This window comes from Atractosteus spatula, chromosome 2 (genome assembly GCF_055471065.1).
Source record: "Atractosteus spatula isolate fAtrSpa1 chromosome 2, fAtrSpa1.hap1, whole genome shotgun sequence".
Classification (NCBI taxonomy): Eukaryota; Metazoa; Chordata; class Actinopteri; order Semionotiformes; family Lepisosteidae; genus Atractosteus; species Atractosteus spatula.
This window is the reverse complement of record NC_142707.1, coordinates 12,369,121-12,391,705: the sequence shown is the minus strand read 5'-3', so window position 1 is coordinate 12,391,705 and position 22,585 is coordinate 12,369,121. Positions and strand designations below refer to the sequence as shown.

The 22,585-nt window shown below is 48.7% G+C and overlaps 1 protein-coding gene across 1 annotated transcript in view; it reads right to left on the bottom strand.

The window, feature by feature from the left end:
- LOC148839279 (cGMP-dependent protein kinase 1-like) overlaps window positions 1-22,585 on the bottom strand; it is a 30,691-nt gene that overhangs the window by 1,679 nt on the left and 6,427 nt on the right. The window contains exons 4-16 of the mRNA XM_088933782.1: window positions 19,962-20,075; window positions 9,546-9,651; window positions 8,537-8,600; window positions 7,574-7,651; window positions 6,846-6,940; window positions 6,550-6,615; window positions 5,513-5,587; window positions 4,614-4,710; window positions 3,585-3,724; window positions 2,430-2,519; window positions 1,777-1,918; window positions 1,410-1,573; window positions 330-452 (exon numbers count right to left, since the gene is read on the bottom strand). Coding sequence (XP_088789908.1) covers window positions 330-452; window positions 1,410-1,573; window positions 1,777-1,918; window positions 2,430-2,519; window positions 3,585-3,724; window positions 4,614-4,710; window positions 5,513-5,587; window positions 6,550-6,615; window positions 6,846-6,940; window positions 7,574-7,651; window positions 8,537-8,600; window positions 9,546-9,651; window positions 19,962-20,075 — 1,354 coding nt within the window. The remainder of the gene's footprint in view (window positions 1-329; window positions 453-1,409; window positions 1,574-1,776; window positions 1,919-2,429; window positions 2,520-3,584; window positions 3,725-4,613; window positions 4,711-5,512; window positions 5,588-6,549; window positions 6,616-6,845; window positions 6,941-7,573; window positions 7,652-8,536; window positions 8,601-9,545; window positions 9,652-19,961; window positions 20,076-22,585) is intronic.

The following is a 22,585-nucleotide window of genomic DNA, read 5'->3' as shown; positions in this document are numbered from 1 at the left end:
ACTCAGATCGTGAAACAAACTTTCTTCTGACTGTATATAAGAGCTGGGAAACCCTTGCAGTTTGTCTGTTCTGTGGGGCAGAGCCAGCGCGCGTTGTCGGACTTATTGAGCTCAATAAAACTGAATCTGCACAAGACTGTGTCCTGCTCCTCTGATGAAGAATTTCCACAACAGTGCTGTACGGTTTGTGCAGTCAATCAAAGAGCAGCAGCAGTTTGTGTAATGTGGACTACATGTGGCCGACCATATTGTGCGAATTGCATTATGCAGTATCTGCTGCGCGGAGTGAGGTGTGTTTTGTCTGCTCATAGTGTGTTGCGCAGTCAGACCTGCAGAGCCTCTTAATGAGGTTGGCTGCGTTCTTGGTGATCTTCTTGGGGAATTCCACCATGTCGATCCCACGCAGGATGATGTTGTAGGTCTTCATGGGGTCAGAGCCGGAGAAGGGGGGGCTGAGAGAGATGGAGAGCGCTGTCAGTGGTCTTTCTGCGATGTTTTGCACTCTGCCTAACCACTCTCATGGACAGTCACAATGCCCCCTCAATCTGGCCCACAATAATGGGCAGCACTGCGAAGATACACATTAGTCATTAAACATTCTCTGATTTTTTGCCCAGATTTCTACCAGCAGTGTCCTGTAGATTCGTTTGTAAAAGCTGGAGACACATAGTAATCTTTGCTCTCACACTGGCTCTGAAGGACTCGCTAGTACAGCATCATCAGCCCCTCCTCTAATTATACTGACCCCACCCATAGTCACTTAGCCCCTCCCACACCCAATCATAACCACACCCCCTCAGTCTCCTCAACCCCTAGAACAGTCCAAAGAGGAGACATTTAATGGAGCCAGGAGCTACACATACACTGCGCTCACTGCTCTTGTTATGTTGTCAAGTTGTGATGACAGACTTGTTTCATGTCACTTTTCAAGTTGTAATAGAGTAAATCACCAAACCAGCACAAAACCTCCTTTAAGTCCTTTTGGTAGCAGTAAAAAATTCGGAATTAAAAAATAAAGCACATTGCGGTTTTTTGAGCTGTGGTTTACTCCCTCTGATCCTGCTCCCTTGATTCTTCTAAGCCATTCTCTATGTCTCTAGGCACATTTTGTTTTGATCTCTGTCTTCTCTTTTTTGAACAGCTTGGCGCTACGCATCACATCACTTTCAAGTGTTTTTACCCTGCTTCACTGCAAGACTGGGTGTTCAGCCATACAGTTCCCACAGATCAGTAGGCTCTGATAATGGCACCTACAAAACTGACTTATGGGAAAGAAAACGTGATCATCAGATTGATTTCCACCCCGATCTCATACTGTCCTTGCCCAGAGCCCCCCCTCCCTAGTCCAAATCTCCGACCCCCCCTACCTCAGCCCCTCCCAGCCACACCCCCAAGTATCTGAGCCCCACCTGCCGCTCAGCAGCTCGAACATGAGGATGCCAAGGGACCAGTAGTCGGCCGACACGTCGTGGCCCTTGTTCAGGATGATCTCCGGGGCCACGTACTCGGGAGTGCCGCAGAACGTCCAGGTCTTCTTCCCAAAGCCGATCTTCTTGGCAAAGCCAAAGTCGACCTGGAGGGGGAGCCAGCGAGGGAGAGTTAGCGGGGTCTTTGTGCGTGCTTGCTATTGCTGTCGTGTTTCAGTCTGATGAAGATTTTGGGGTCGATGTCTTTTTTTTTGCATCAGTCAAACACAAGAACTAAATACTTTTGCGCTGTCTGAGGCGTGCGGCCGCCTCCTGCCCTGGGTGTCTGGCGACAGGCCTTGGGCGTTACCAGTTTGGCGTATCCGCGCTGGTCCAGCAGGATGTTCTCGGGCTTCAGGTCCCGGTAGATGATTCCGCGGCAGTGCAGGTACGCCAGCGCCTCGGCGACGCAGGCCGTGTAGAACCGGGTGGTGCCGTCATCGAACGAGGCCCTGTAACCACACGCACAAATACCCCAGCGAGCCCAGTTGTTTTAAATAGGAGAAAAAAACGGAATAATTCCACAAGTCAACTGCAACACCTGTCCCGCTCCGCAGCACTTTCAACCCTCAATACGCATCCTACAGCAAGTTCATGACCGGCAATACACTGGTTTACACACCAACAACACAAGAACCTGTCTGAAGGCTACAGTACTGCCCCCTGCTGGAAATATTAGATCACTACAATATTGACTCCTGCTGGAGTTCCATATGCTTTTTTTCAACCTGGCTCAATTCCCAAAAGTAGCACTTGGCTCCATAAGGAAATCAGTGGGAATTGCAGGCAAGCAAGAACAATGATGGTATTAACTGCCACAGTTTAGAGAGCAAGTACTACTATTCCAGAATGGCTCAGCGTCTGTATTTCTGCTTATTGAAAACCTGCGACCAGTTCCTTTTCCAACAAGCTAGTCTTCCCTTGGTTTCCTGGTCTAGGTGGGGAGGGGTCAGAGGTCAGTACCTGTCTCTCAGCAGAGTCCACAGCTCCCCACCCAAGCAGGCCTCCATCAGCATGTAAAGGTACTTGGCGTCTCTAAAGGTGCAATACAACCTGCAAAGAGGAGAGAGAGACGCCCTGACTGACAGTCTTGTTCAGCACTGAAGCAGAAACCTTCTTAAGCTTTTCGCTCCAATGCTAAATATGCTCTGGATGCTAATGTACTATTTTTTCCAAAGCAGAAACGGAATGGTAAAAACATTTCTGTTTTCCATCTTACACTGTGTTTCCAAGATGTTGGAAAATGGGGGCTAGAGAATATGTATGAGAGGACAGATCTCAGTGTAAGGTAGTAGATCCCAGTATGAGGGGGTAGATCTCAGTGTGAGGGATGAAGAAACATTAAAGGGACAGAATTCGGATGCTGGTGAAAGAAGAGCTATTTATTTCACGTGCACATGGGAGAGCAGCTTGCAAAAGCTAGTCTCCCCGAAAGACGTGGCTCAGCGCTTTTTATACACGGTAACAGACAAGCTTCCTACTTTTGACAGAGATGACCTAATCCCTAAAATGAATCATTAGTTTTCTAGTCAAGCTTGAGTAGAGAAAAACAACTTCCTATTAAGACTTTTGTTTTACTACATTTAAGACGTGAGCTGTATTTTTCCACTGACCTATAGACTTGCCAGGGTTATAAGCAGTTAGGAAGCTAAAAGATAAGCAGTTTGTTAGCTTTTATAAAATTTATAACATTCCTTCAGGAACTAGTTCAGTGAAGTAACAGATCGCAGTGTGAGGCAGTAGTAGATCCCACTGTGAAGGAGTAAATCTCAGTGTGAGGAAGTAATAGATCCCATTGTGAGGGAGTATACCTCAGTGTGAAGCAGAGGATCCCAGTGTGAGGGAGCAGATCTACATGTGAAAGAGTAGATCCCAGTGTGAGGGAGCAGATCTACGTGTGAAAGAGTAGATCCCAGTGTGAGGGAGCAGATCTAAGTGTAAAAGAGTAGATCCCAGTGTGAGGGAGCAGATCTACATGTGAAAGAGTAGATCCCAGTGTGAGGGAGTAGATCTACGTGTGAAAGAGTAGATCCCAGTGTGAGGGGCAGTTGTCGGTATGAAGAGAGGGCATGTCTCCAGTGGGGAGAGAGATCCTGGGGCAGCTCTCCTTGGGCTGACCTGACAATGAACTCGCAGTGTGCTTCCTGCATGATGCGGCGCTCGGACAAGATGTGTCCCTGCTGCCGGGTGTCCAGGATGTGTCTCTTCTTCAGCACCTTCATGGCGAAGGAGCGTGTTTCATCACTCTTGAGCTGCACCTGGATCAACACAATACACACCCACATCAACACACACCTGGATTAATACACACCCGCATTCACACACACCTGGATTAATACACACCCACGTCAACACACTCCTGGATTAATACACACCCACATCAACACACACCTGGATTAATACACACCCGCATTCACACACACCTGGATTAATACACACCCACGTCAACACACTCCTGGATTAATACACACCCGCATTAACACACTCCTGGATTAATACACACCCGCATCAACACACTCCTGGATTAATACACACCCGCATTAACACACTCCTGGATTAATACACACCCGCATTCACACACTCCTGGATTAATACACACCCACATTAACACACACCTGGATCAACACACACCCACATTAACACACTCCTGGATTAATACACACCCGCATTAACACACTCCTGGATTTTTACACACCTACATTAACACACACCTGGATCAACATATACCTGGATTAACACACACCTGGGTCAACACACTCCTGGGTCAACACATACCTGGATCAACACATACCTGGATCAACCTGGATCAACACACAACTGGATCAATAGACACCTGGATTATCACACACCTGGATCAACACACCTGCTGTGACAGGTTTCATACTCGATTACCCTGGACACACACACTGTGCACAGCATGGGCTGGCATATGTTAGACCACCCAATTAATTCCAGAGCAAGTCTTCAAGACAGAAAGCTGTTTAATTTCTTAAATTTTGTTAATTAAACAAGTATACTGAGAGTTGTACAGAAATGCTGCCAGGGAGTGAACTGGAATATCCTTTATTTGACTCCAGGCATATACAGTAATAGCATACTTGTACTGTTCTTGGACAGAGAAAACCAGTCCCTGAAAACCTTACTCACCAGCTCCACGCGACCAAAGCCCCCGACACCCAGAGTGCTGATGATCCGAAAATCAGACAGCGACACACTGGAGAAGAAGTTTGTCTCCGCCTCTATCCTGCACAAACAAGGACACACCAGCACACACAAGCAGACAAACGGACACACAGACAGATAGTATCTGTGTTTAAAACATCAGGCCAGTGGTTCCGATCCTAGTGTCCTCTGAGTTTTGCTTCAGCGCAGCGGAGTTCTTAATCACAGGCAGATCGATTTCAGCTCTCTAGCAATTTTTGCTTTCAGCTACTAAAAGTTTTGTGGGAGATTTGTCATTAGTGCCAACTCTACGAATTCCTGAGAGCCTCGTTCAGGTGTGCTACCTGAATCACAGCCACCTGACACTTCACAGAAGGATGAACCTCTCACTGTGAGCAAGCCTGATACTGTCATTCCCACTCGTCTGTCCTTCGCTAATTGATCACCTGTTAAAGTCCGGTGTGCTGATGCTGTAATGGGGTGTTTTTTGCCAACTAATCCCACCCTCCAGTCACAATTGGCTAGTGACATGACATAGATCTTACCTTTTTCTCAGGTGAGCATATTAACCAGTAGAGCCACTCAGAGCTGCACTTGGTACACTGTGGTCAGCAGCGTCTTAGTGAACCTCACTATGTGACTGAATAGACACAACTATGGTGCCTGAAGGCCCCGAACTAAACTAGCAGTCTCATCTAGGTCTCCTTAAATCATCACCAGCTGAAGACCGGAGCAGGAGGGCTACTTTGTTCCTACAGGCCTCGTTCTGACCTTTCCTTTTAAGGAGATAATGATTCTGAGAGACCTAGAAGACCTGGATCAGCCCGGGGCCTTGAGGAACAGAGATGTCAGCCCCCTGGGAGAAGCCGGAGGCAGGTTCTCACTTGGCTTTGGCTTCAGCGCTGTCGTACACTCTGTTAGTGACATCCTCCAGGCCGCCAATCAGCTGTCTGAAGGACCTGCAGACACAGGAGGAGGGAGGTAAGAATGGTGTGTGATATGAATTGTGGAACCACACTGCACGTTTCAGACCTGTAACGAACAGTTCTTTCCGGACCCTATGCAGACGACACAATCCGAAGTAGTGAGGAAAGATGGGGGAAAAGTCATGCAGGAAGACAGGGATAAAAAAAAAAGGGGGGTGTGTCCAAAGTGCGCTGGTGCACGGGGGAGGTGTGGCCGAGGCAAACAATCCAAAGATAATCCGGACGGGGAATCCAAAAACACAAGAATAAGTCCATGGCCAGGCGATCCATCCAGGAGATTAAAACCAGGAACCGGGTCGGAACCGGCAGGGGGAACAGGAACAGGAACAGAGACAGAGACAGAGACAGAGACAGAGACAGAGACAGAGACAGAGACTTAAAAACATGACGGAGCCAGACGCATCAGGACCCAGGCTCACACGATATGGGAATCAGATGCAGAGCCCGGAACTGCCTGAGTGTCTGGCTTTTAAGGGGAACGGGAAGGAGGCTGGAACAAGGGGCAGGTGCACAGAATTAAGTCCAAAATGAAAAGAGCCGGAGCGCCCTTAAGGAGGAGGGACTACAATTGTGACAAGACCTCTGTTAATGAAAGCAGTGCTGTGGTGATTGGACATACTATAGGCAGCAGAAAGGCCAGAAGGCCCTTCTAGTCTACTCTGCTGCAGAATTGTGTAATACGTAATGATTTGCAGAAATAATATACAGTAGTACCTATCCTACATGAGTTATTGCCTCTTCATTAAACAGACCAGTTCAGGTGAGATATCGTGTTGCACACACTAGTTCGGGAGAGTTACTGTATATGTGTTACACAGGACAGTTCAGGTGAGTTACTGTTTCTGTACTAAACAGACTAGTTCCAGAGACAACCCGTTGTATCTGTGATAAAGAGACAAGTGACAGTATAGCTACTGCGGCCCTCGGTCACTCACTCTCTGTCGATGACCAGACACGTCACCTCCTCTGCGGCGATCACATTGGCTGTCCGCAAGTCCTCCCTGACACAGACAGACAGCTCTATCACTAAGAGATATATCATGATTAAAATCAGCACTTTCAGAATTTCTTCATGCTTTATTAGCATGGTACTCAACTAAAAGTCACTAATTGTAACAGTAACTGTAATTTGTTATTTTCCCCCAAAACCAGTTATGAATTGACGTTACAGATTTTTGCGGACAGGCAGAAAGTGGGAACACGGTGGCTACCCAGAGTGGCGTTCTCTCACCCCTTCAGCGCCTGCTCCCCGAACCAATCTCCACGAGACAGAGTGGACAGGAAGACCGGCTCTTCATTGGCAGCCTTTTGCTGTGTGACCTTCACCTGTAGAATGACAAGAGCAGTCAGGGGGCATGAGCTGGAGTACGGAGGGGGCGGCTTTTCCAAGTCGTTCAAAGCTCACAGCCACCCGAGAGATGAGTGACCATTCCTGATGTCACCGCATTAATGACAGACCGGGCATTGTCTGCACACAAGTAGTAAGACTCCAAAGCTTTAAAACAGGTCTACTGAACCTGTGGCTCTTCCACTCCACTCCATTGGAGTATTCTACAACAGCTTCTTTATTTCATCAACTGATAGTTGGCAGAATAAATATAGCAATTAAAGTGCTGGTTGCACAAATGTCTTCCAATGGGGTGGACCAGAAAAGCTGACCACAGAATAGTCCTGCCCTAGGATAAACCTCAGATGAAAACGTTTGCCCCATTTATTGATTTGTGTAACTCTTGTCCTGTGACTTATTATCATTATTCCAAGAAGGACTGGGATAGTGGTTCTAGTTGTCTCTCTCCAAGAGAGATCAATGAATACAAGCAGTGCAAATTGTAGCTGAGGTGGCTACACTGAGGATCATGCTCTGCGCAACACTGCCACCTTGTGGAAGGAATGGACATGGCACAACGCAAAAAGGAGATTCCAGGACTTAGAACAGCCTGAGTCCACACTCTTCCTCACCTTGCCCTTGCTGATGATGAAGAAGGTGTCACCACTGGCGCCTTGGCGGATGATGTAGTCGCCCTCACTGTAATGCGTCTGTGGACACAAGACACAGGTGTGAGACAGAACGGGTAGGGCAGCCAATCTATGACGCGAGGCGTGACGTGAGTGATGCCACACTGCCCGCACACCTCTCCCTGCATCGGATGTGCAGTCTGAGCAGTGAAGGGAGATTTAAATACTGTTAGAGTCCACAACTGTGGCGCCACAGCCATCTCAACCCAACCCAACAGTGTACTAAACCAGAAATACAAACACCATGAGTATCCTTAATTTATTTCAGTATATCCTAAGGAGGTTGTGTTCTGAAAACTCTAGCATTAGAAGATATATTTTCTTTTATGTTTGGAATCCTTCAGGGACACCTTTTCAGCTCTACAAGGGTCGAATGTGCCTCACTGGCCTTGCTTAGTCCTAGATATACAGGAGATATTGTAAAAATCACAATTCTTTATCTTCCCTGCCCCTTATGTGTGCAGTGATTGTAGAGAGAACAGCAGTGCAATATAGCGTAGGAGAGCAGGACTCTCTGGCTCAGGCCAGTGCACGTCTTTGGTCCAGTCATCTGCTTTATCAGACAAGTGAATCAAAGGCTGGCTGGACCCCAGCTCTCCAGCAGAAGCGATTTGGAGGGCTGGTGTTTTTGACAAGCCCTGATATGGCGTGCCAGTGTGGGTACAGAGAGTCAGTGCTGAGTGGGGATATAGAATGTGTGCGCAGAATGCAGTAGCTGAACTATCTTCTTACTTCATGTGTCAAGAACCCACTAGTAACAAGTGTGGTTTTATTGGTGAACATTTATCACATCAACATCTGCTGTTCTCCCCAGGGACTTACCATGCTCTGATCATGTGTCCTACCTTTACCATAGTATACTGGAGTAAAACTATCAGGCTCTCTACAGTGAGCAGGGCACTGTACCTCCTCAAGGACATCGGCCACCTTACTGAGGACATCCTCCTGCAGGGACTGGAAGGAAGGCACACTGTGGACAGATGGACAGTCAGACAGACCAGCGTCAGCTCTCAAAAGAGGACAGACAGGAGGACACAAACCCAAACAGCTCTCAGAAAGAACAGACAGAATGGCACACTCACTCTGCTGTGCAAGAGACATAGACGACAAATGTGAACTCTAAGAGCAGACTAGAGTCAGGGACATTGTCAGTTGCGAAGGAGGACAAACAGAAACCTCTTTGTTTTCAGGGAGGAGAAGACCACAGAGATGGGGAGAACAGAGATGGACAGATATACTCCAGCTCTACGTGAGACACAGTGACAGAAACCAGCTGTGTCACAGGAAAATGACAGAGAGAGGTGGACAACACCAGCCTGTCCATGTAAGAAAGGGGTGTGCTTAGTAGTAAGGATTTAGGCTCTAGGTTTTGGAGTTGCCCTTTCTCTGCAGTACAGGGTGATTCCTTTAATAAGGGATAACCTTGCTCATTAGTGCCTGGCTGCATTCTAAGACTACCTTGACGTTCAAATGAACAGAAGTGCTAAAAAATTACTTTTGTCCCTTTTGCAGGGATTGTTTTAATATAGCTATTGAATTTAAAGGCAAACTGGATTTGATGTGTACTTTATTTGTGTAATGCTAAAGAGTTTATTGATGTGAGAAATGACTGAAGCAGGCACAAAACTGTGTCCTGTCTACGTTACTGTGTTTCTAAATCTGCCGTTTGAAATGACAAGCGGAGGTGACAAGCGTCTTTTATGTTCAGCAAGTGATGGCAGTCTCTGTGCGCCTGTCTACGAATCCGTCTAAATGGTGTGTGTATTCAGTGAGCGGTTTCTGCAGACTCATGCTTTCTGTCTATCTGGCTGCGAGCAGGGCATGCAGGGCCAGTGACTGGTACTGTCTGCGTGTCTCTACTTATGTGCTGTACAGGGACAAGCTCGGTGCTCGAAGGCGCCGCCCTGCAGGTCACCTGCGGAGGAACTCCATGTACTCGGTGTGTCTGATCAGGCCTGTCCGCATCATGATGGTCTGGAAGCACTGCCTGTCTATCGCCCACAGCTTGATGTGGGTGAGTGCTGGGGAGAGAGAGAGGCAAACGACCAGAGAGGAGGAAAAGAGGGGTGACAGGCAGAAAGAAGGTGGGAAAAGACAAAAGGGGCAGGAGGGAGGAGAGAGAAAACACAAGCAAAGAGAAGAGAGAGAGTGGGGAGCCAAGGAGAAAAAAGGGAGAATGGGAAAATGAGAAAAGCAAAATAGGAAGAGAAGGAGGAGAGAGAAAGAGAGAGAGGGAGTTAGTCTGATTGTTAAGCAGCACGCTGGATTCTATTCATGACGGGGTGATTGTCAGGCCTTGACTGCACCAATGAAGTGTACAGGGAGCTGAAACATTTTCCAAGCAAGGTCGCCATTCAAAGAAAACTGAAAGAAAAACATCTTGAAAGACACGTGGCTGGCTTACAGGCAGAGAGCGAGTGATAGGGGGAGAGAGAGCCAGAACATCACAGCAAGGATGAGAGAAGCAGGGAGGACAGCCTGGGACACCGATTACCCTGATGTGTGTGAGAGAGGGAGAGGGAGACTGTGAGAGAGAGTGTGTGTGTGAGAGAGTGTGTGTGTGTGAGAGAGAGTTTGTTAGACTGTGTTACAGAGAGTGTGTGTGAGAGAGAATATGTATGTGAGAGAGACAGTATGTGTGTGAGGGAGGGAGAGAGTGTGTGAGGGAGGGAGAGTGTGTGTGTAAGACTGTGAGAGAAAGTGTGTCTGAGAGAGTGTGTGAGAGAGAAGGATAGTGTGTGTGTGAGAGGGAGACTGTGTGTGTGAGAGGGAGAGAGAGTGTGTGTGTGTGAGAGAGAGGGAGAGTGTGTGTGTGTGTGTGAGGGAGTGAGAGTGTGTGTGTGAGAGAGAGGGAGAGTGTGTGTGTGAGAGAGAGAGTGTGTGTGTGAGGGAGGGAGACTGTGTGTGTGAGAGGGAGAGAGAGGGAGAGTGTGTGTGTGTGAGAGAGAGTGTGTGTGTGAGAGGGAGACTGTGTGTGTGAGAGGGAGAGAGTGTGTGTGTGTGTGAGAGAGAGGGAGAGTGTGTGTGTGTGAGAGAGAGGGAGAGTGTGTGTGTGAGAGAGAGAGTGTGTGTGTGAGGGAGGGAGACTGTGTGTGTGAGAGGGAGAGAGAGGGAGAGTGTGTGTGTGTGAGGGAGTGAGAGTGTGTGTGTGAGAGAGAGAGTGTGTGTGTGAGGGAGGGCGTGCGTGTGTGTGAGAGAGAGAGTGTGTGTGTGAGAGGGAGAGAGAGTGTGTGTGTGTGAGAGAGGGAGAGTGTTTGTGTGAGAGAGAGTGTGGGTGTGTGAGTGAGAAAGTACCAGAGAGAGAGAGTGTGAGACCGAGAGTGGGAGTGTGTGTGAGAGAGAGGGAGAGTGTGTCCTGCTGTCGCTCAGGGAACAGGGGCTGCAGCAGAGCTTGGCACTGCTGGAGCAGTACGGGCAGACCCGGGCACTGACAGTCAATCTGAGCAAGACCAGAGTCATGAGCTTCCAGAAGAAAGAAACAGATTCCACTTCACCCTGAACAACAACACAATGGAACACAAAACCAGCTACACCCTCGTCTGAGAATCTAGGTAGGAAGGTATAGGTATTTTCTATGCCATAAGAGTGAGTTGTGGAGTTCAATTACAGTCCATAATTATACAAAATAGGACAAACACCCACAGAGGTCTGTAAAAACCTTCTCTACCAAATAATGTATGCAAGTCTGAATTAGGCTGATACCTACTACTGATCAACATACAGAATAGAGCAATAAAAGCTAAAAAGCAGTGATCTGAACTCCTAAGACAGAGAAGAGCTCCCTTATCCAGCTGGTCCTGAAGCTCACTGCCCTGAGCCACACCGACACCGACCAGACTCTGGACAGCACTGCTAAAGCATCACAAAGAAGAAACAGACCCTGATGAAGGACAGGCTCAGTGACCACAGCCTGGCCATAGAAACTGGACACAGGCAGACCTGGATACCCAGAGAGGACAGGCTCAGTGACCACAGCCTGGCCATAGAAACTGGACACAGGCAGACCTGGATACCCAGAGACAACAGGCGCAATACTAATAATTATTAGTATTGTTGTAAACATCTGCAAAATGTTTTACTAATTCATCTTGCTTTGGCAACACTGTAATTCATCGATCATGACACTAAAGCTCTTTCAATTTGAATTACTCAGAAAGAGGATTGTGCGACTTTGTGCGTTGGTGTGTAAATGGGTAAGAGTGTGTAACTAATCCAGTGTCCCCTCCTCCTGGCTCTGACCTCTTATTCAGCCCTGTTCGCCAGCACTGCTCCCTGTTCCACTATCTCAGAGATTAGCGCCAGGCACCGAGATTAAACACACAATGGAGCCAGGGTAAACTGAGGAGAGGGATGAGAGTGACCCAGGAGAGAGTGTCAGTTATTTCTGTAATCCTTCAAAGGGGGCTCCTGTTTCTGGTGCATTCCGGGCCACGGCTAACCCCCTATGCAGCTCTCCTGTTGTCAGGCTCTGCGGCAGTGCAGGACGATGTGAAAAGGGCCGAGAGGCGCAGTTCACTGTGAAGCCAGGTGGGGGCACTTCAGTCACACTTGGACAACCAATTCCTCCATGGGTCAGACGCTCATTTCATTGTGCCCAAGCTCTTCAGTCATACTGAGCAGAGCCACAGCTTCAACTACTACCTCCCTAGCCTTAGAGCTCTTGAGGTAGAGAAAAGCAGGCAGACACTAAGAGAGCTTGAGATGGGAGGAAAGACAGCGAGAGATGCAAAGTAACCAGAGGGTGGATGGTAGACAGGGATAGAGAGGTTACCCAGCTTCTCAGGAAGTGTGTCTCAGTTGCGTGTATTGTTTACAGTGTGTATTCTCTGCAGTGTACAGTGTGTGTGAGTGTGTATTGTCTGCAATGTGAGAGTGCGTATTGTGTACTGTGTGTGTAAGAATGTGTAGTGTCTACAGAGTACATTGTTTACAGTGCATATGAGTGTGTATTGTCCGCAGTATGTATAAGACTGTGTGTTGTTTACAGTGTGTGTGGGTGTGTATTCTCTACAGAGTATATTGTTTATAGTGTACCTGTATATGAGTATGTATTGTTTACAGTGTGTGTGGGTGTATATTTTCTACAATGTGTGTACTGTCTACAGTGTGTCCATTGTTTACAGTGTATGTGAGTGTATAGTGTGTGAGGGTATCTACTGTTTAGTGTGTGTGTGTATTGTTTACAGTGTATGTGAGTGTGTGTTATCTGCATTGTGTGAGTGAGAGTGTTTATTTAAAGTGTGTGAGTGAGTATTGTCTACAGTGTGTGTATTGTCTTCAGAGTGTGTATTGTATAGTGTGTGTATTGTCTATAGTATGTGTGTGTATTTTTATAGTATGTGTATGAGGATGTTCTGAAGAATGTTATTGTTGTAAATGCTTTGCTAATTGTTATCGCTTTGGCAACACAGTAATTCATCAGTCATGCCAGCAAAGCTCTCTGAATTTCAATTGAGAGCAAGAGGATGGAGGGGAGAGAGAGTCCTGGTGAGTGAGAAAGACAGAGGCAGAGAGAGATAAAGGAAAGGAGAGAGGGGGAGAGTGGCGGAGAAGGACAGTAGCCCTGCTCAGTCCCTGTCTGTCGCCGTGTGAGGCTCATTTGATTTGGGGATGAGATCTGCCTGCTCTAAGCAGGCTCATTGCAGGCTGGCCCAGTGACACTACCCTCTCTGAACTCATCTCCCATCTCCAGTCATCAGGTCTCAGTGCATCTGCACCACATGTGTGGTTTGACCCTGTGTGGGACTCAGTCTGCCAATCCAGTTCACTGAATGACCAGTAGCATGACCCAGACAGTCTGCAAACTCTTGTCAAGCACCAAATGAGCCCCAAGACACTCCTCCATCCCATCTAAATTTCTCCTCCAAATTCTGCAACAACCTTTGTGGCTGATCTGAGCCACTGCGCCCATGTCGCACGTGACGGTCGCTCATAGCGGGCATTGGAACAGACCTCCGACATCTCTCATGTGCTTCCCGAACCCCTGATCTGCACAGCGCACGGGCAGGAGACCAGATCCAGTGAGCCATAAGACTGCTCATGTAGCCCGGGGGGTCAGCCTCTCCTACCAAGAACCAGAGTGTTTGTCCGCTGTAATAGGCTCAAACCAGGTCAGCTGTGGTACTCCTGCAGTTTCTCAGCATCTGCACAAGAGCAGAAACTCACTAAGACCTGGGAACCCCCTTTGCATAGAGATTAATGACTAACAGAAGCTGAGGCTTCATTAAGCATGCACGTTAAATGGCTTCTGGCACTCTTAAATTGCAGTGAGATTTGCAAACCAGGTTGGTGTGTTTTTGCTTTCCCACTCGGTGTGGAGTGGAGTGTCAGGCAGGGTCTCAGAGCCGAATGGTCCCCCCCACCCCCACCCCACCCACACACACACACACACACACACACACACACACACACACACACACACACCGACCAACCTTCGTAGTGTGCCAGCTGTGACAAATTACCAGCAAAATGTATTCATGTAAAAAACCGAGCTTGTCTTCTAAACAGCTCTCTCGTCTCCTGTGTAAAAGCTGTCTTAATTTCACTGTGTAACTACATTTTGATCATTACTGACGGAGGGTTTCATATATTGAATCTGTACGCTCAAAACCAGGTCCTTCAACGCCAAGTCTTAGTGTTGTTTCCCCCAATTTGTTCCGACACTCTCCATCCATCCATTCATTTTCTAATCCAGTCACCCAGCACGGGGTCGCTGGAGGGAGCTGGAGCTTATCCTGGCAAGGAACGGGCACGAGGCAGGATACACCCTGGACAGGACGCCAGTCCATCGCAGGATGTGTCAGACACAAACACGCACACACCCACACCAGGGCCAATTTTCCCAGAAGCCACTTAACACCTAAGTACTTCAAAAAACATGCATCAAGTCTGTTTTTAAAAAAAATAATAAAAAAATTCTGCTTGAAATGTACTTCAGCATCGTGCTAAGTTCAGCGTATTTGGTAAGTGAAAACCGAATCAGGGTTCACTAGGAATAACAACACCCAAAAATGAAGTGTACTGAAAGGATTATAGAGTGTTTGATTAAAATGTGGCTTAACCCCCCTGGGAGAGGGCTGACCTCCTGGCCACAGGACGAGGAGGCTGGGACCCCCCTGCAGAGTGAGGAGTGACCAAGGGGCAGCTGCAGAGGAGGAGATGGGGAGGAGGTGGGCTGTACTGTAAAAAGACGTTCGCGAGGGAGAGAAGGGGATCACGCACAGTATTTATAGTGGTTTAGGCGAGGAAATAATGTCACGAGTGATTGCGAATTACCGACAGCTGAGTCTGCTTGAACTTTCCTCCCTCCCGAACTTTCATTATAAACTCCATTTCAATTTCCCCTTAACCTACTGGCATGTCTTTGGACTGTGGGAAGAACCCGGAGCACCAGAAAGAAGCTCATGCAAGTATTGTTAAAACATACAAACTCCACACAAGTAGCAACTAGCTCCAGAATTGAACAGAGGGCCCCATTACTGTGCCACTGTGCCACCCCAACACACCAACTCTGCAGCGCCTGCGTGGCACTGAGGGCCCTGCTCACTGTCACGAAGCGTCTTTCAGGACCCTGTGCAGACAGCCCAATCCGGAAGGGAGTGAACAGACACGGGGAGGAGAGAGGAACTGGGCTGGTAGACGAACAGGGGGGCGTGACCAAGGTGCTCGGGGGGGCGCGGTCCAGGCAAACAGTCCAAAGGGAGTCCGAAGGGAGATCCAGTACAGGCAAAAGTCCAGAGCCGGGTGGTCCAGTCCGAGACAGACAAGACGAAGTTAAAAGCCGGAGTGGGATCCGGCGAGGAGTCGAAGACAGATTTGACAAAGTTAGAAGCTGGAGTGGAATCCGGCGAAGGGTCAGGGAGAAAAAGGGGGAACAGGACCAGGCGCTCCAGGTCCCAGACTCGGCTGGTTCAGGACGCCGATAGGAGGCCACTGCCCTCGAGCCGCTGACGTAGGGCGACTCAGTGGTAGGCAGGCCTCCGGGCGTCTGTGTTCCAATGCAGAGCCCGGAACAGAGTGAGAGTCTGGCTTTTGTACGGAGGTTGGAACAGGGAGCAGGTGCACAAAATCAACTAAAATGTGAACGAGCCGGAGCGCCCTTAAGGGGGAGGGCACAGAGTCGGACCGGCAACAACCTTCTATCACGGCTTATTTCATCTGCCCAGCCGAACACCGCAGTAGCGTAGAGGGCGGCCTCAGGCGGTCCCTGCCCGGCACGGACCTACGCTGGGGAACTCTGGGAGCATACGGACTGGCACCGTGCCAACCTGCCCAAGCTGTTTGATCAGTCCGGAGAGAGATGGGCGTCCTGTAGCGGAGGCCTCTGGACCCCGGGACCCGTGACCCCTGTCTGCTCACAGTTTGCTGCCGCAGAGGGACACACACAGGCAGTTAGAGGTGTATAGAAATATCCGTTCGCTCTTGTATGCCTGTGTTTGTACACGTGAGCTTCTTTCTCGCTCTGTTTCCCTGTTCTCTCGCAGCGCTCGTGGCTATTTAAAGTAAATCGGGGGCAGAACAAAGGTTCAAGGCCCTTTCTCATTCGCTCTCTTTCCTGTTTCTGCCTCTCAATTCCTCTCCCTGTCTCACTTGAAAGGAAGAGGAAACACAGTGCTTGCGGGAGAGTTCATGAATTAATAATGCAGTCAGTTCGTTAATTCAGCAGCTCCAGAGGGGGGCGACTCCAGCCCAGTGCCAATCAAGCTCCAGATTCCATCTATCTTACTGGGAGCCCTGGCCTGCCCCAGACCCTCATCACGCTCTGTACTGTGCGATGTTTCACTGCTGTATTCTTTGACTAGCAGTAGGAACGATCCTAATTATTTGTATTTGCATAGCTTTTCTCATCCAAAAGGATCCCTTCGTGCTTCTCTTATAGGAGAGGACCCCACTGAAGTACACCCCCCACCTGGGTGATGCAAGGCAGCCATTCTGACCAGCTGCCCCACTGCGATGAGGCAGATGAGGTAGAGGAGTGAGAAATGACATTGCCAGTTGAAATAGGGAGACCAGATCACATGAGCTTGAGTAGAATTTAGACAAGACTTCTTTACAAGACTAGAATAAACACCTCCATTCTTCCAAACAGTGTCAACGAATCTTTATTAGATAAGTAGTTAGGACCTCAGTTTAATGTCTCCTCCGAAGGACGACAGCTCTTGTAGCACCATAGTGGGGCATTGGTCTGGAAATTCGGGCTCAGAGAGAAGGTCCTTTTCCACTGGCTGCTGTAAGTGATGTTCGTGACCACCTACTGGTCCAGTAACATCACAGTGGCAACCTGCGTTTCCATCCCAGTACTGACCCAGCCTCGTTCAGCTTCTGAGATCTGTATTCTGTTCAGGTGCACAGCTATCTGCTGTTTTGCTGTACTGTACTGCAGAGTATGATGTTTAAGTGTTGATCAACATCTGTACTGGGGTTTAGCTTTTAAGATTGCTGTGCTAAGAGAACAACATTCTAAGGTTTTTGCTTCAATATAAAAGTGACTCCATTTCTGCCACCGGAAATTAAAAATTTCAAATTAAAACTGAAATTAAACTTCAGTGTCAATTCCCACACCACATTGATGAACAGACAGTGAAAATGGCTCTGTGGGCCCCAGACTCTGTGCGGTTTCCTACAGGATGGGGGCTGTTTTCTGCAGGTGTAGGGTCAGAGTCGACCCTGCTGGCGTGGGCGCCGAGAGGAGGGTGAGTGACCCGCCAACGCAGGACAGCGCAGTCAAGCACACAGCTGCCCAGAGCAGGAGAGCTGCCAACGTGCTCGCTTGGTGATGCTGAGAAGAAGCCTCTCGGCGCCGGAGCCGTGCAGAGAGGCCCCACACAGCAGACAGCGAGAGAGAGAGAGAGAGAGAGAGAGCAGGCTGAGTGGGGACAAGCCCACGCCTGGAGCGATTATCACTCGCAGGATCGTTAATGACTGCACTTCACACACCTAGCGGCTGCTTTCAACTTAATTACCCCAACCTGATTTTGCCTTTAACACTTTCGTGCCTGTCGGCCTCATGTGGAAAAAAAATGCCAAACGGTTGTTCCGTGATTCCTGATCAGCACCGATCATGGAATTTGCACTCACTCCCTGGCTATCCCTCCTGGTCCAGGATGGTCATCTCCATTGAAACCCAAGGTGGGCAGTAAGGCACACTCTCTGGCATGTTGCAGAGATCAGGTTGTGTACTGCGCAGTCCTGTCAGGAATCTTGGATTACCTGCTGTTAGTTGTGAACTTGTGCCAGTTGGCATCTTTGAGCCACAATAATTGTGCCAAGTGCTTTAGCAGGCCGTCCGTGGCTGAGCTGTGCAGGACCATGAATACCTTTCACTTGGCCATATCCCCCAGCTGTCTCTATTGCAGTTAACCACTTCTCACCCTGTGATTTCAATTGGCTTTACAGCCTTTTGACTGTGCTTGTACACTACACCATAGTACACAATGAGCCTATTCTCCAATCATGGCAAACTTTCCCTAGAATATGTGGAGGAATTTCACGCACGAAAAAGGGGAGAAAGGAAGGGCTCTGCACTCACCACTGAAAGGCTGTGGGTTCAAGTCCTGGCTATACATGCTACTGCTATACCCATGAGCTAAGATACTTCATCACACTTACTAAGTCCCATTTTTAAGGAGGTAAATTCCTGCAATGCAGCAGCATTCAGCCAACCAGGGGAAAACTCCTGCTCTCTCAGGCCACTAAACAGTATAGAAACTAGGATAAGATCAAACCTGCTGAGCCAACAGGCACATGTATGGACTGTACTTGTCCACATCTCTGGCTGTATGCATACCTAGAGTGTGTATATCTATAGGCACTAACCATGAGCCCATCTCACTCATTTTCAATCTCTGGGATGCTGTCTGGGCCGCTATTTAATTCCCTGTCTGAGGAACCTTAGACTGCACTGCTGGGTCTGGAATAAACACAGGACCTATAAACCTGACAGATCCCCTGCGCTGTTGTTCCACAGAGTCTTTGTCACGGTGGGGAAGGGGGGGGACAGCAGAAAGGCAAACTGAGTGGCTTATATCCTCCAAACGCTTCAGTGCCTAAAAAAAGAAGCTATTCAGGTCAGAGCAGCGTGCTGCCGGAGTGGGGAAGTGAGTGCAGAGAGAGAGAGAGAGATGGGAAATTCTCTCAGGTCTTCTTTTGCAGTTTCTTCTTTGATTCTGTTTGAAGTGAGTCTGTTTCTCCATCTCTCTCTCTCCCCCCCCGCTGCTCTCTTTAAACACAGCCCGAGTGCAGAGTTCTCTGCCTGAGTGAAACGAAGCCTCCGGGCCCTCTCGCTGCCACCCAGCCCTACGCGTTCTGCACCACTAGGGAGACGCTCTCTCTGATGGACAGAGGGCGGGGGGGGGCGGGGGGGGGAGAGGGGGTGAATCTCAGTACCCCATCTCATAGCCCCCAGCTGCACAGACCTGTGTCACAGAGAAGAACGGCTTATTTCAGTCCGGCGGAGGCCTGTGGCGCCACTGTCCCCCTTCTCTGGGATGGAGGTTTTCTCTCCCTGTCCTCAGCTGAAGGAATCTGCAGTGCTGCCATGTTTTCCCCGAGCAGATACAATTTGAATGTACAGCAGTGTACTCCTGTCCTTTCGAGTGCGCGCTCAGACCAGCAGGCAGGCAGGCAGGGGTGTGAGTCGGGTCCTGTCCAACCCAGATCTGACATAACAACACAGCTCTTGCCTTGCAATAGCACAGTACAGCCCTTTGAAGAACATGTGGGATGTCTGGTGAATGATTCTAACTGCAAGGAGGAGACAGACACTCAGATTATGTTCTGTAAAATGTATATGAACTAGACTGGGGTTGATTTGGTTTACTACACTGCTGGTAATGGATGTCCAAACCCTGGATTTAAAACTAGATTACCTCAAGCTTACATTTTCCAAATTAGATGTTAATGAAGAAGCTGCTTACTTTTAACAGCTTTCTCACTGACTAGATTGCCATCTTTAAATTTTGAAAAGTAAGGTTGAAAAAGCCTCCAACTGATATTTTGTGGGAAAAAAAGCCTTTAATATCCCACTGTTGGGAAACTCCATAGGGAATCCCTAAGGTAGAGTGTTGAGGCAGTGCCAATAATAAAGCGTTATACAGCGTCCCCCTGTAATAACGCCAGCTACGCCCTACAATAAAGCAGCTTCCTGCCCCTGTCATAAACAGTAAATGTCATCACCTCCTGCATCAGACCCTGCTATCAGATAGGAATGTGTTAGTGTCTGCTCCGTTATGTGGAGGGTACTGTGTCACATCTCTATCATCTCTGAGTCCAGGCTGCTGGGTTCTGCCTGCAAGCTGTGTGTACATGCTGCTGTCCAGCTGGTCACCCTCACCTGTGACGGTCGCAGTGCGGGTGCAGTTGTACAAGATGGCCAGCTCCCCAAACACCTTTCCCGGGCCCATGGAGCACAGCTTCAGCCCATCCTTGGTCACCTCCACCTTCCCCTCTGTGAACACACACACAGTTAGGATTAACATCAGGCCGAAAGACCCAGGAGAGCAACATCACAAGCACGGGTGCCGGAAATAAATATCACTCCAATCAGACACATATGAAGACAGGGAAGAGGGATCAATCACAAAAAGACACAAATGAGCTTAGCAAATTAATATCCAACATTTAGACACGAGGAACACGAGTTCAGGTATACGTGCAGGTGAGGAAAAATATCGAGGGTTATTTGGGGGAGGGGTGGTACACAGCACTGTTTACAGCAAACAAAGCCCTGCTGCGGAATGACTCAATACAGAGCTGCATTAAGAAGCAGGCAGTGCACAGCTAGTGATAACAGGCAGGGACTGATCATCTGAAACACCCAGTTACAGCAGTGGGAGGGAAGCACGGAGACAATCAAAGGAAAGAGAAAAGTTGGATCTTGCAGTGTTTTCGGTGTCTGGCAGTCTGCAAGTGTGGGCCTGTAAGAATGAGAGGAGAGGCAGTCCATTCAGGAAGCCTGCACAGCTGTTGTTTTGAGTCAGGAGCTGTCCTTGGTGCTGAACCCAGTGTCAGGGCCAGATGACAATCCAGCTCTCATTGTTGCTCTTCTAGACTGGCTGAGAGAGAGAGGCTGGAGGGAGGAGATACGGTGAGGGAGAGGGGGCTGAGACACATTGAGGGGTCGGAGCCACGCAGGAGAGGGGCTGCTGTTCGAATAAGCAAGAACTGGAGGGGTATGTACTGAGGGAAAAGGTCTGCAGTTACAGCAGCTGTCAGTGACAGCTCACCGTGTACATTATAGAAAGACAAGAAGGACCCTAGACTCACTATCCTCTCAGAAGCACACACTGGCTCACTGACTGAGTCACTGACTGGCTGCAGTACTGAATCACTGGCTGATTAACCAACTAACTGCATGTAACACTGAGTGACTGACAGACTGACTGCTGTACTAATTAACTGCATGTAACTCACTGTGTGACTAGGCTGCAGTTCAAGAGTCGAAGTATCGGAAATCAAAGTAAGAACGGATCATCATAAGCACTGTGTTGCCCGTGAGTCAATCAGCATGTCACTCGGGCTATCAGAAAGACCGAACGCTTTCGTTCCAGAGACTTATTCAAAACGACTGGCAGCTGTAATCATCGCAAGCTGCTTCCACTGAGTATTGACTCCGCTGGGGAGGGGGGGGGGGGGGCAATAGTTTTGCATACCCCAGATTTTAATTTGTGATTTTTCTGTGCTGTTTCTGCTAAAAGCATTCAGTTTGAGCATTCAATTTTTGATTCAAATCTTGCTTCAGAAACAAGTCTGTGCGCCATCCGTCATTGGAAAGAAAGCAATCTCTCACAGGAGAGAAGACCCCCCCCCCAGTCTGTGCTGGACGAACAGGGGCCCGGGCTCTGATCTCTGCCCGTACTCCGGTGGCGAGAGTGTGAGCACGCAGGCACTGCAGCTGAGCGCCTCAGCGCCATCAGCAACAGATAATGCAGAGCACGTCTCTGCTCTCCCTGCGACAGCTTATTGTGTTACAGGCTCTGGCCCCACAGCGGGGCTCAGCACGCACCTCGCTATCGCTCCATCTCCCTTGCCATTAAAAGGCAATTCTTATTTCTTCTGTTTAATCCTGAGGCAGATAGGCTTGCGAGAGCGATAGTGTGGCAGTGAGGGAGGCCAGCAGAGCCCTCCAGCCTGGGAGGGGTGAGCAGGGAGAGGACATGATCAGAGCAAACTGACCCCACGCAGTACAATTAACTCGGGGACCAACTCATGAGGACAGCTCATGGATGAACAGAACAATATTCCAGACTTCCCCATGCCTTCTGCTTCGTCCTTTTGCAGTTAAAGCACAATAAGTGTTAAAAAATCCAATGAAAGATCCTTCTCGAAAGCAGCTTTTACTGCTGGGATAGAAAGAAGACAAGGGTGTTTCTAAACACAAAATGAAAGAGCTTTCTTTTTGTCCTTGTGTTTGCCTACATGCCACCCAGTAAACAGGGCTATTCTGACAGTGGCTGGGTATTGTTGAAAAAGTATTGAGAGTACAGCACAGGGGTCTCCAGCAGTGGTGCTTGAGTGCCATCATTCAGTGCCACTGCTCATCCTAAATCACCAGTTTCTAAAGATCGGGATCGAGACCACCTTGAGTTTGGATGATTGGTTAATTAATCATCCAGGGATCACAGATCCTTGAGGTATAATGAATTGTGTTCCAAAATATACTCTATTAGCGGTACTTAAAATTCAAGTTGTCTTTAGAAATCAGTGATTTAATGGCTGCCAGTGAAGCCTGCTGCACTGGGGGTCAACAAGATCAGAGCAGCAGACAGGTGGCCTAGACAATCTGGGAGGAGATGTATAAAACAGTGGTGCCCAACTCTGGTCCTGGAGGAACACTGTCTGCTGGTGCGCAATCTATCTGAGCTCTAATTGTCAGTGCTAATATATGACTTAACTGATCTGCTTTCTTGTTCAGTCTTTTATATTGCTTCTTTTGTTAATCCTGAGTGATAAAATCAC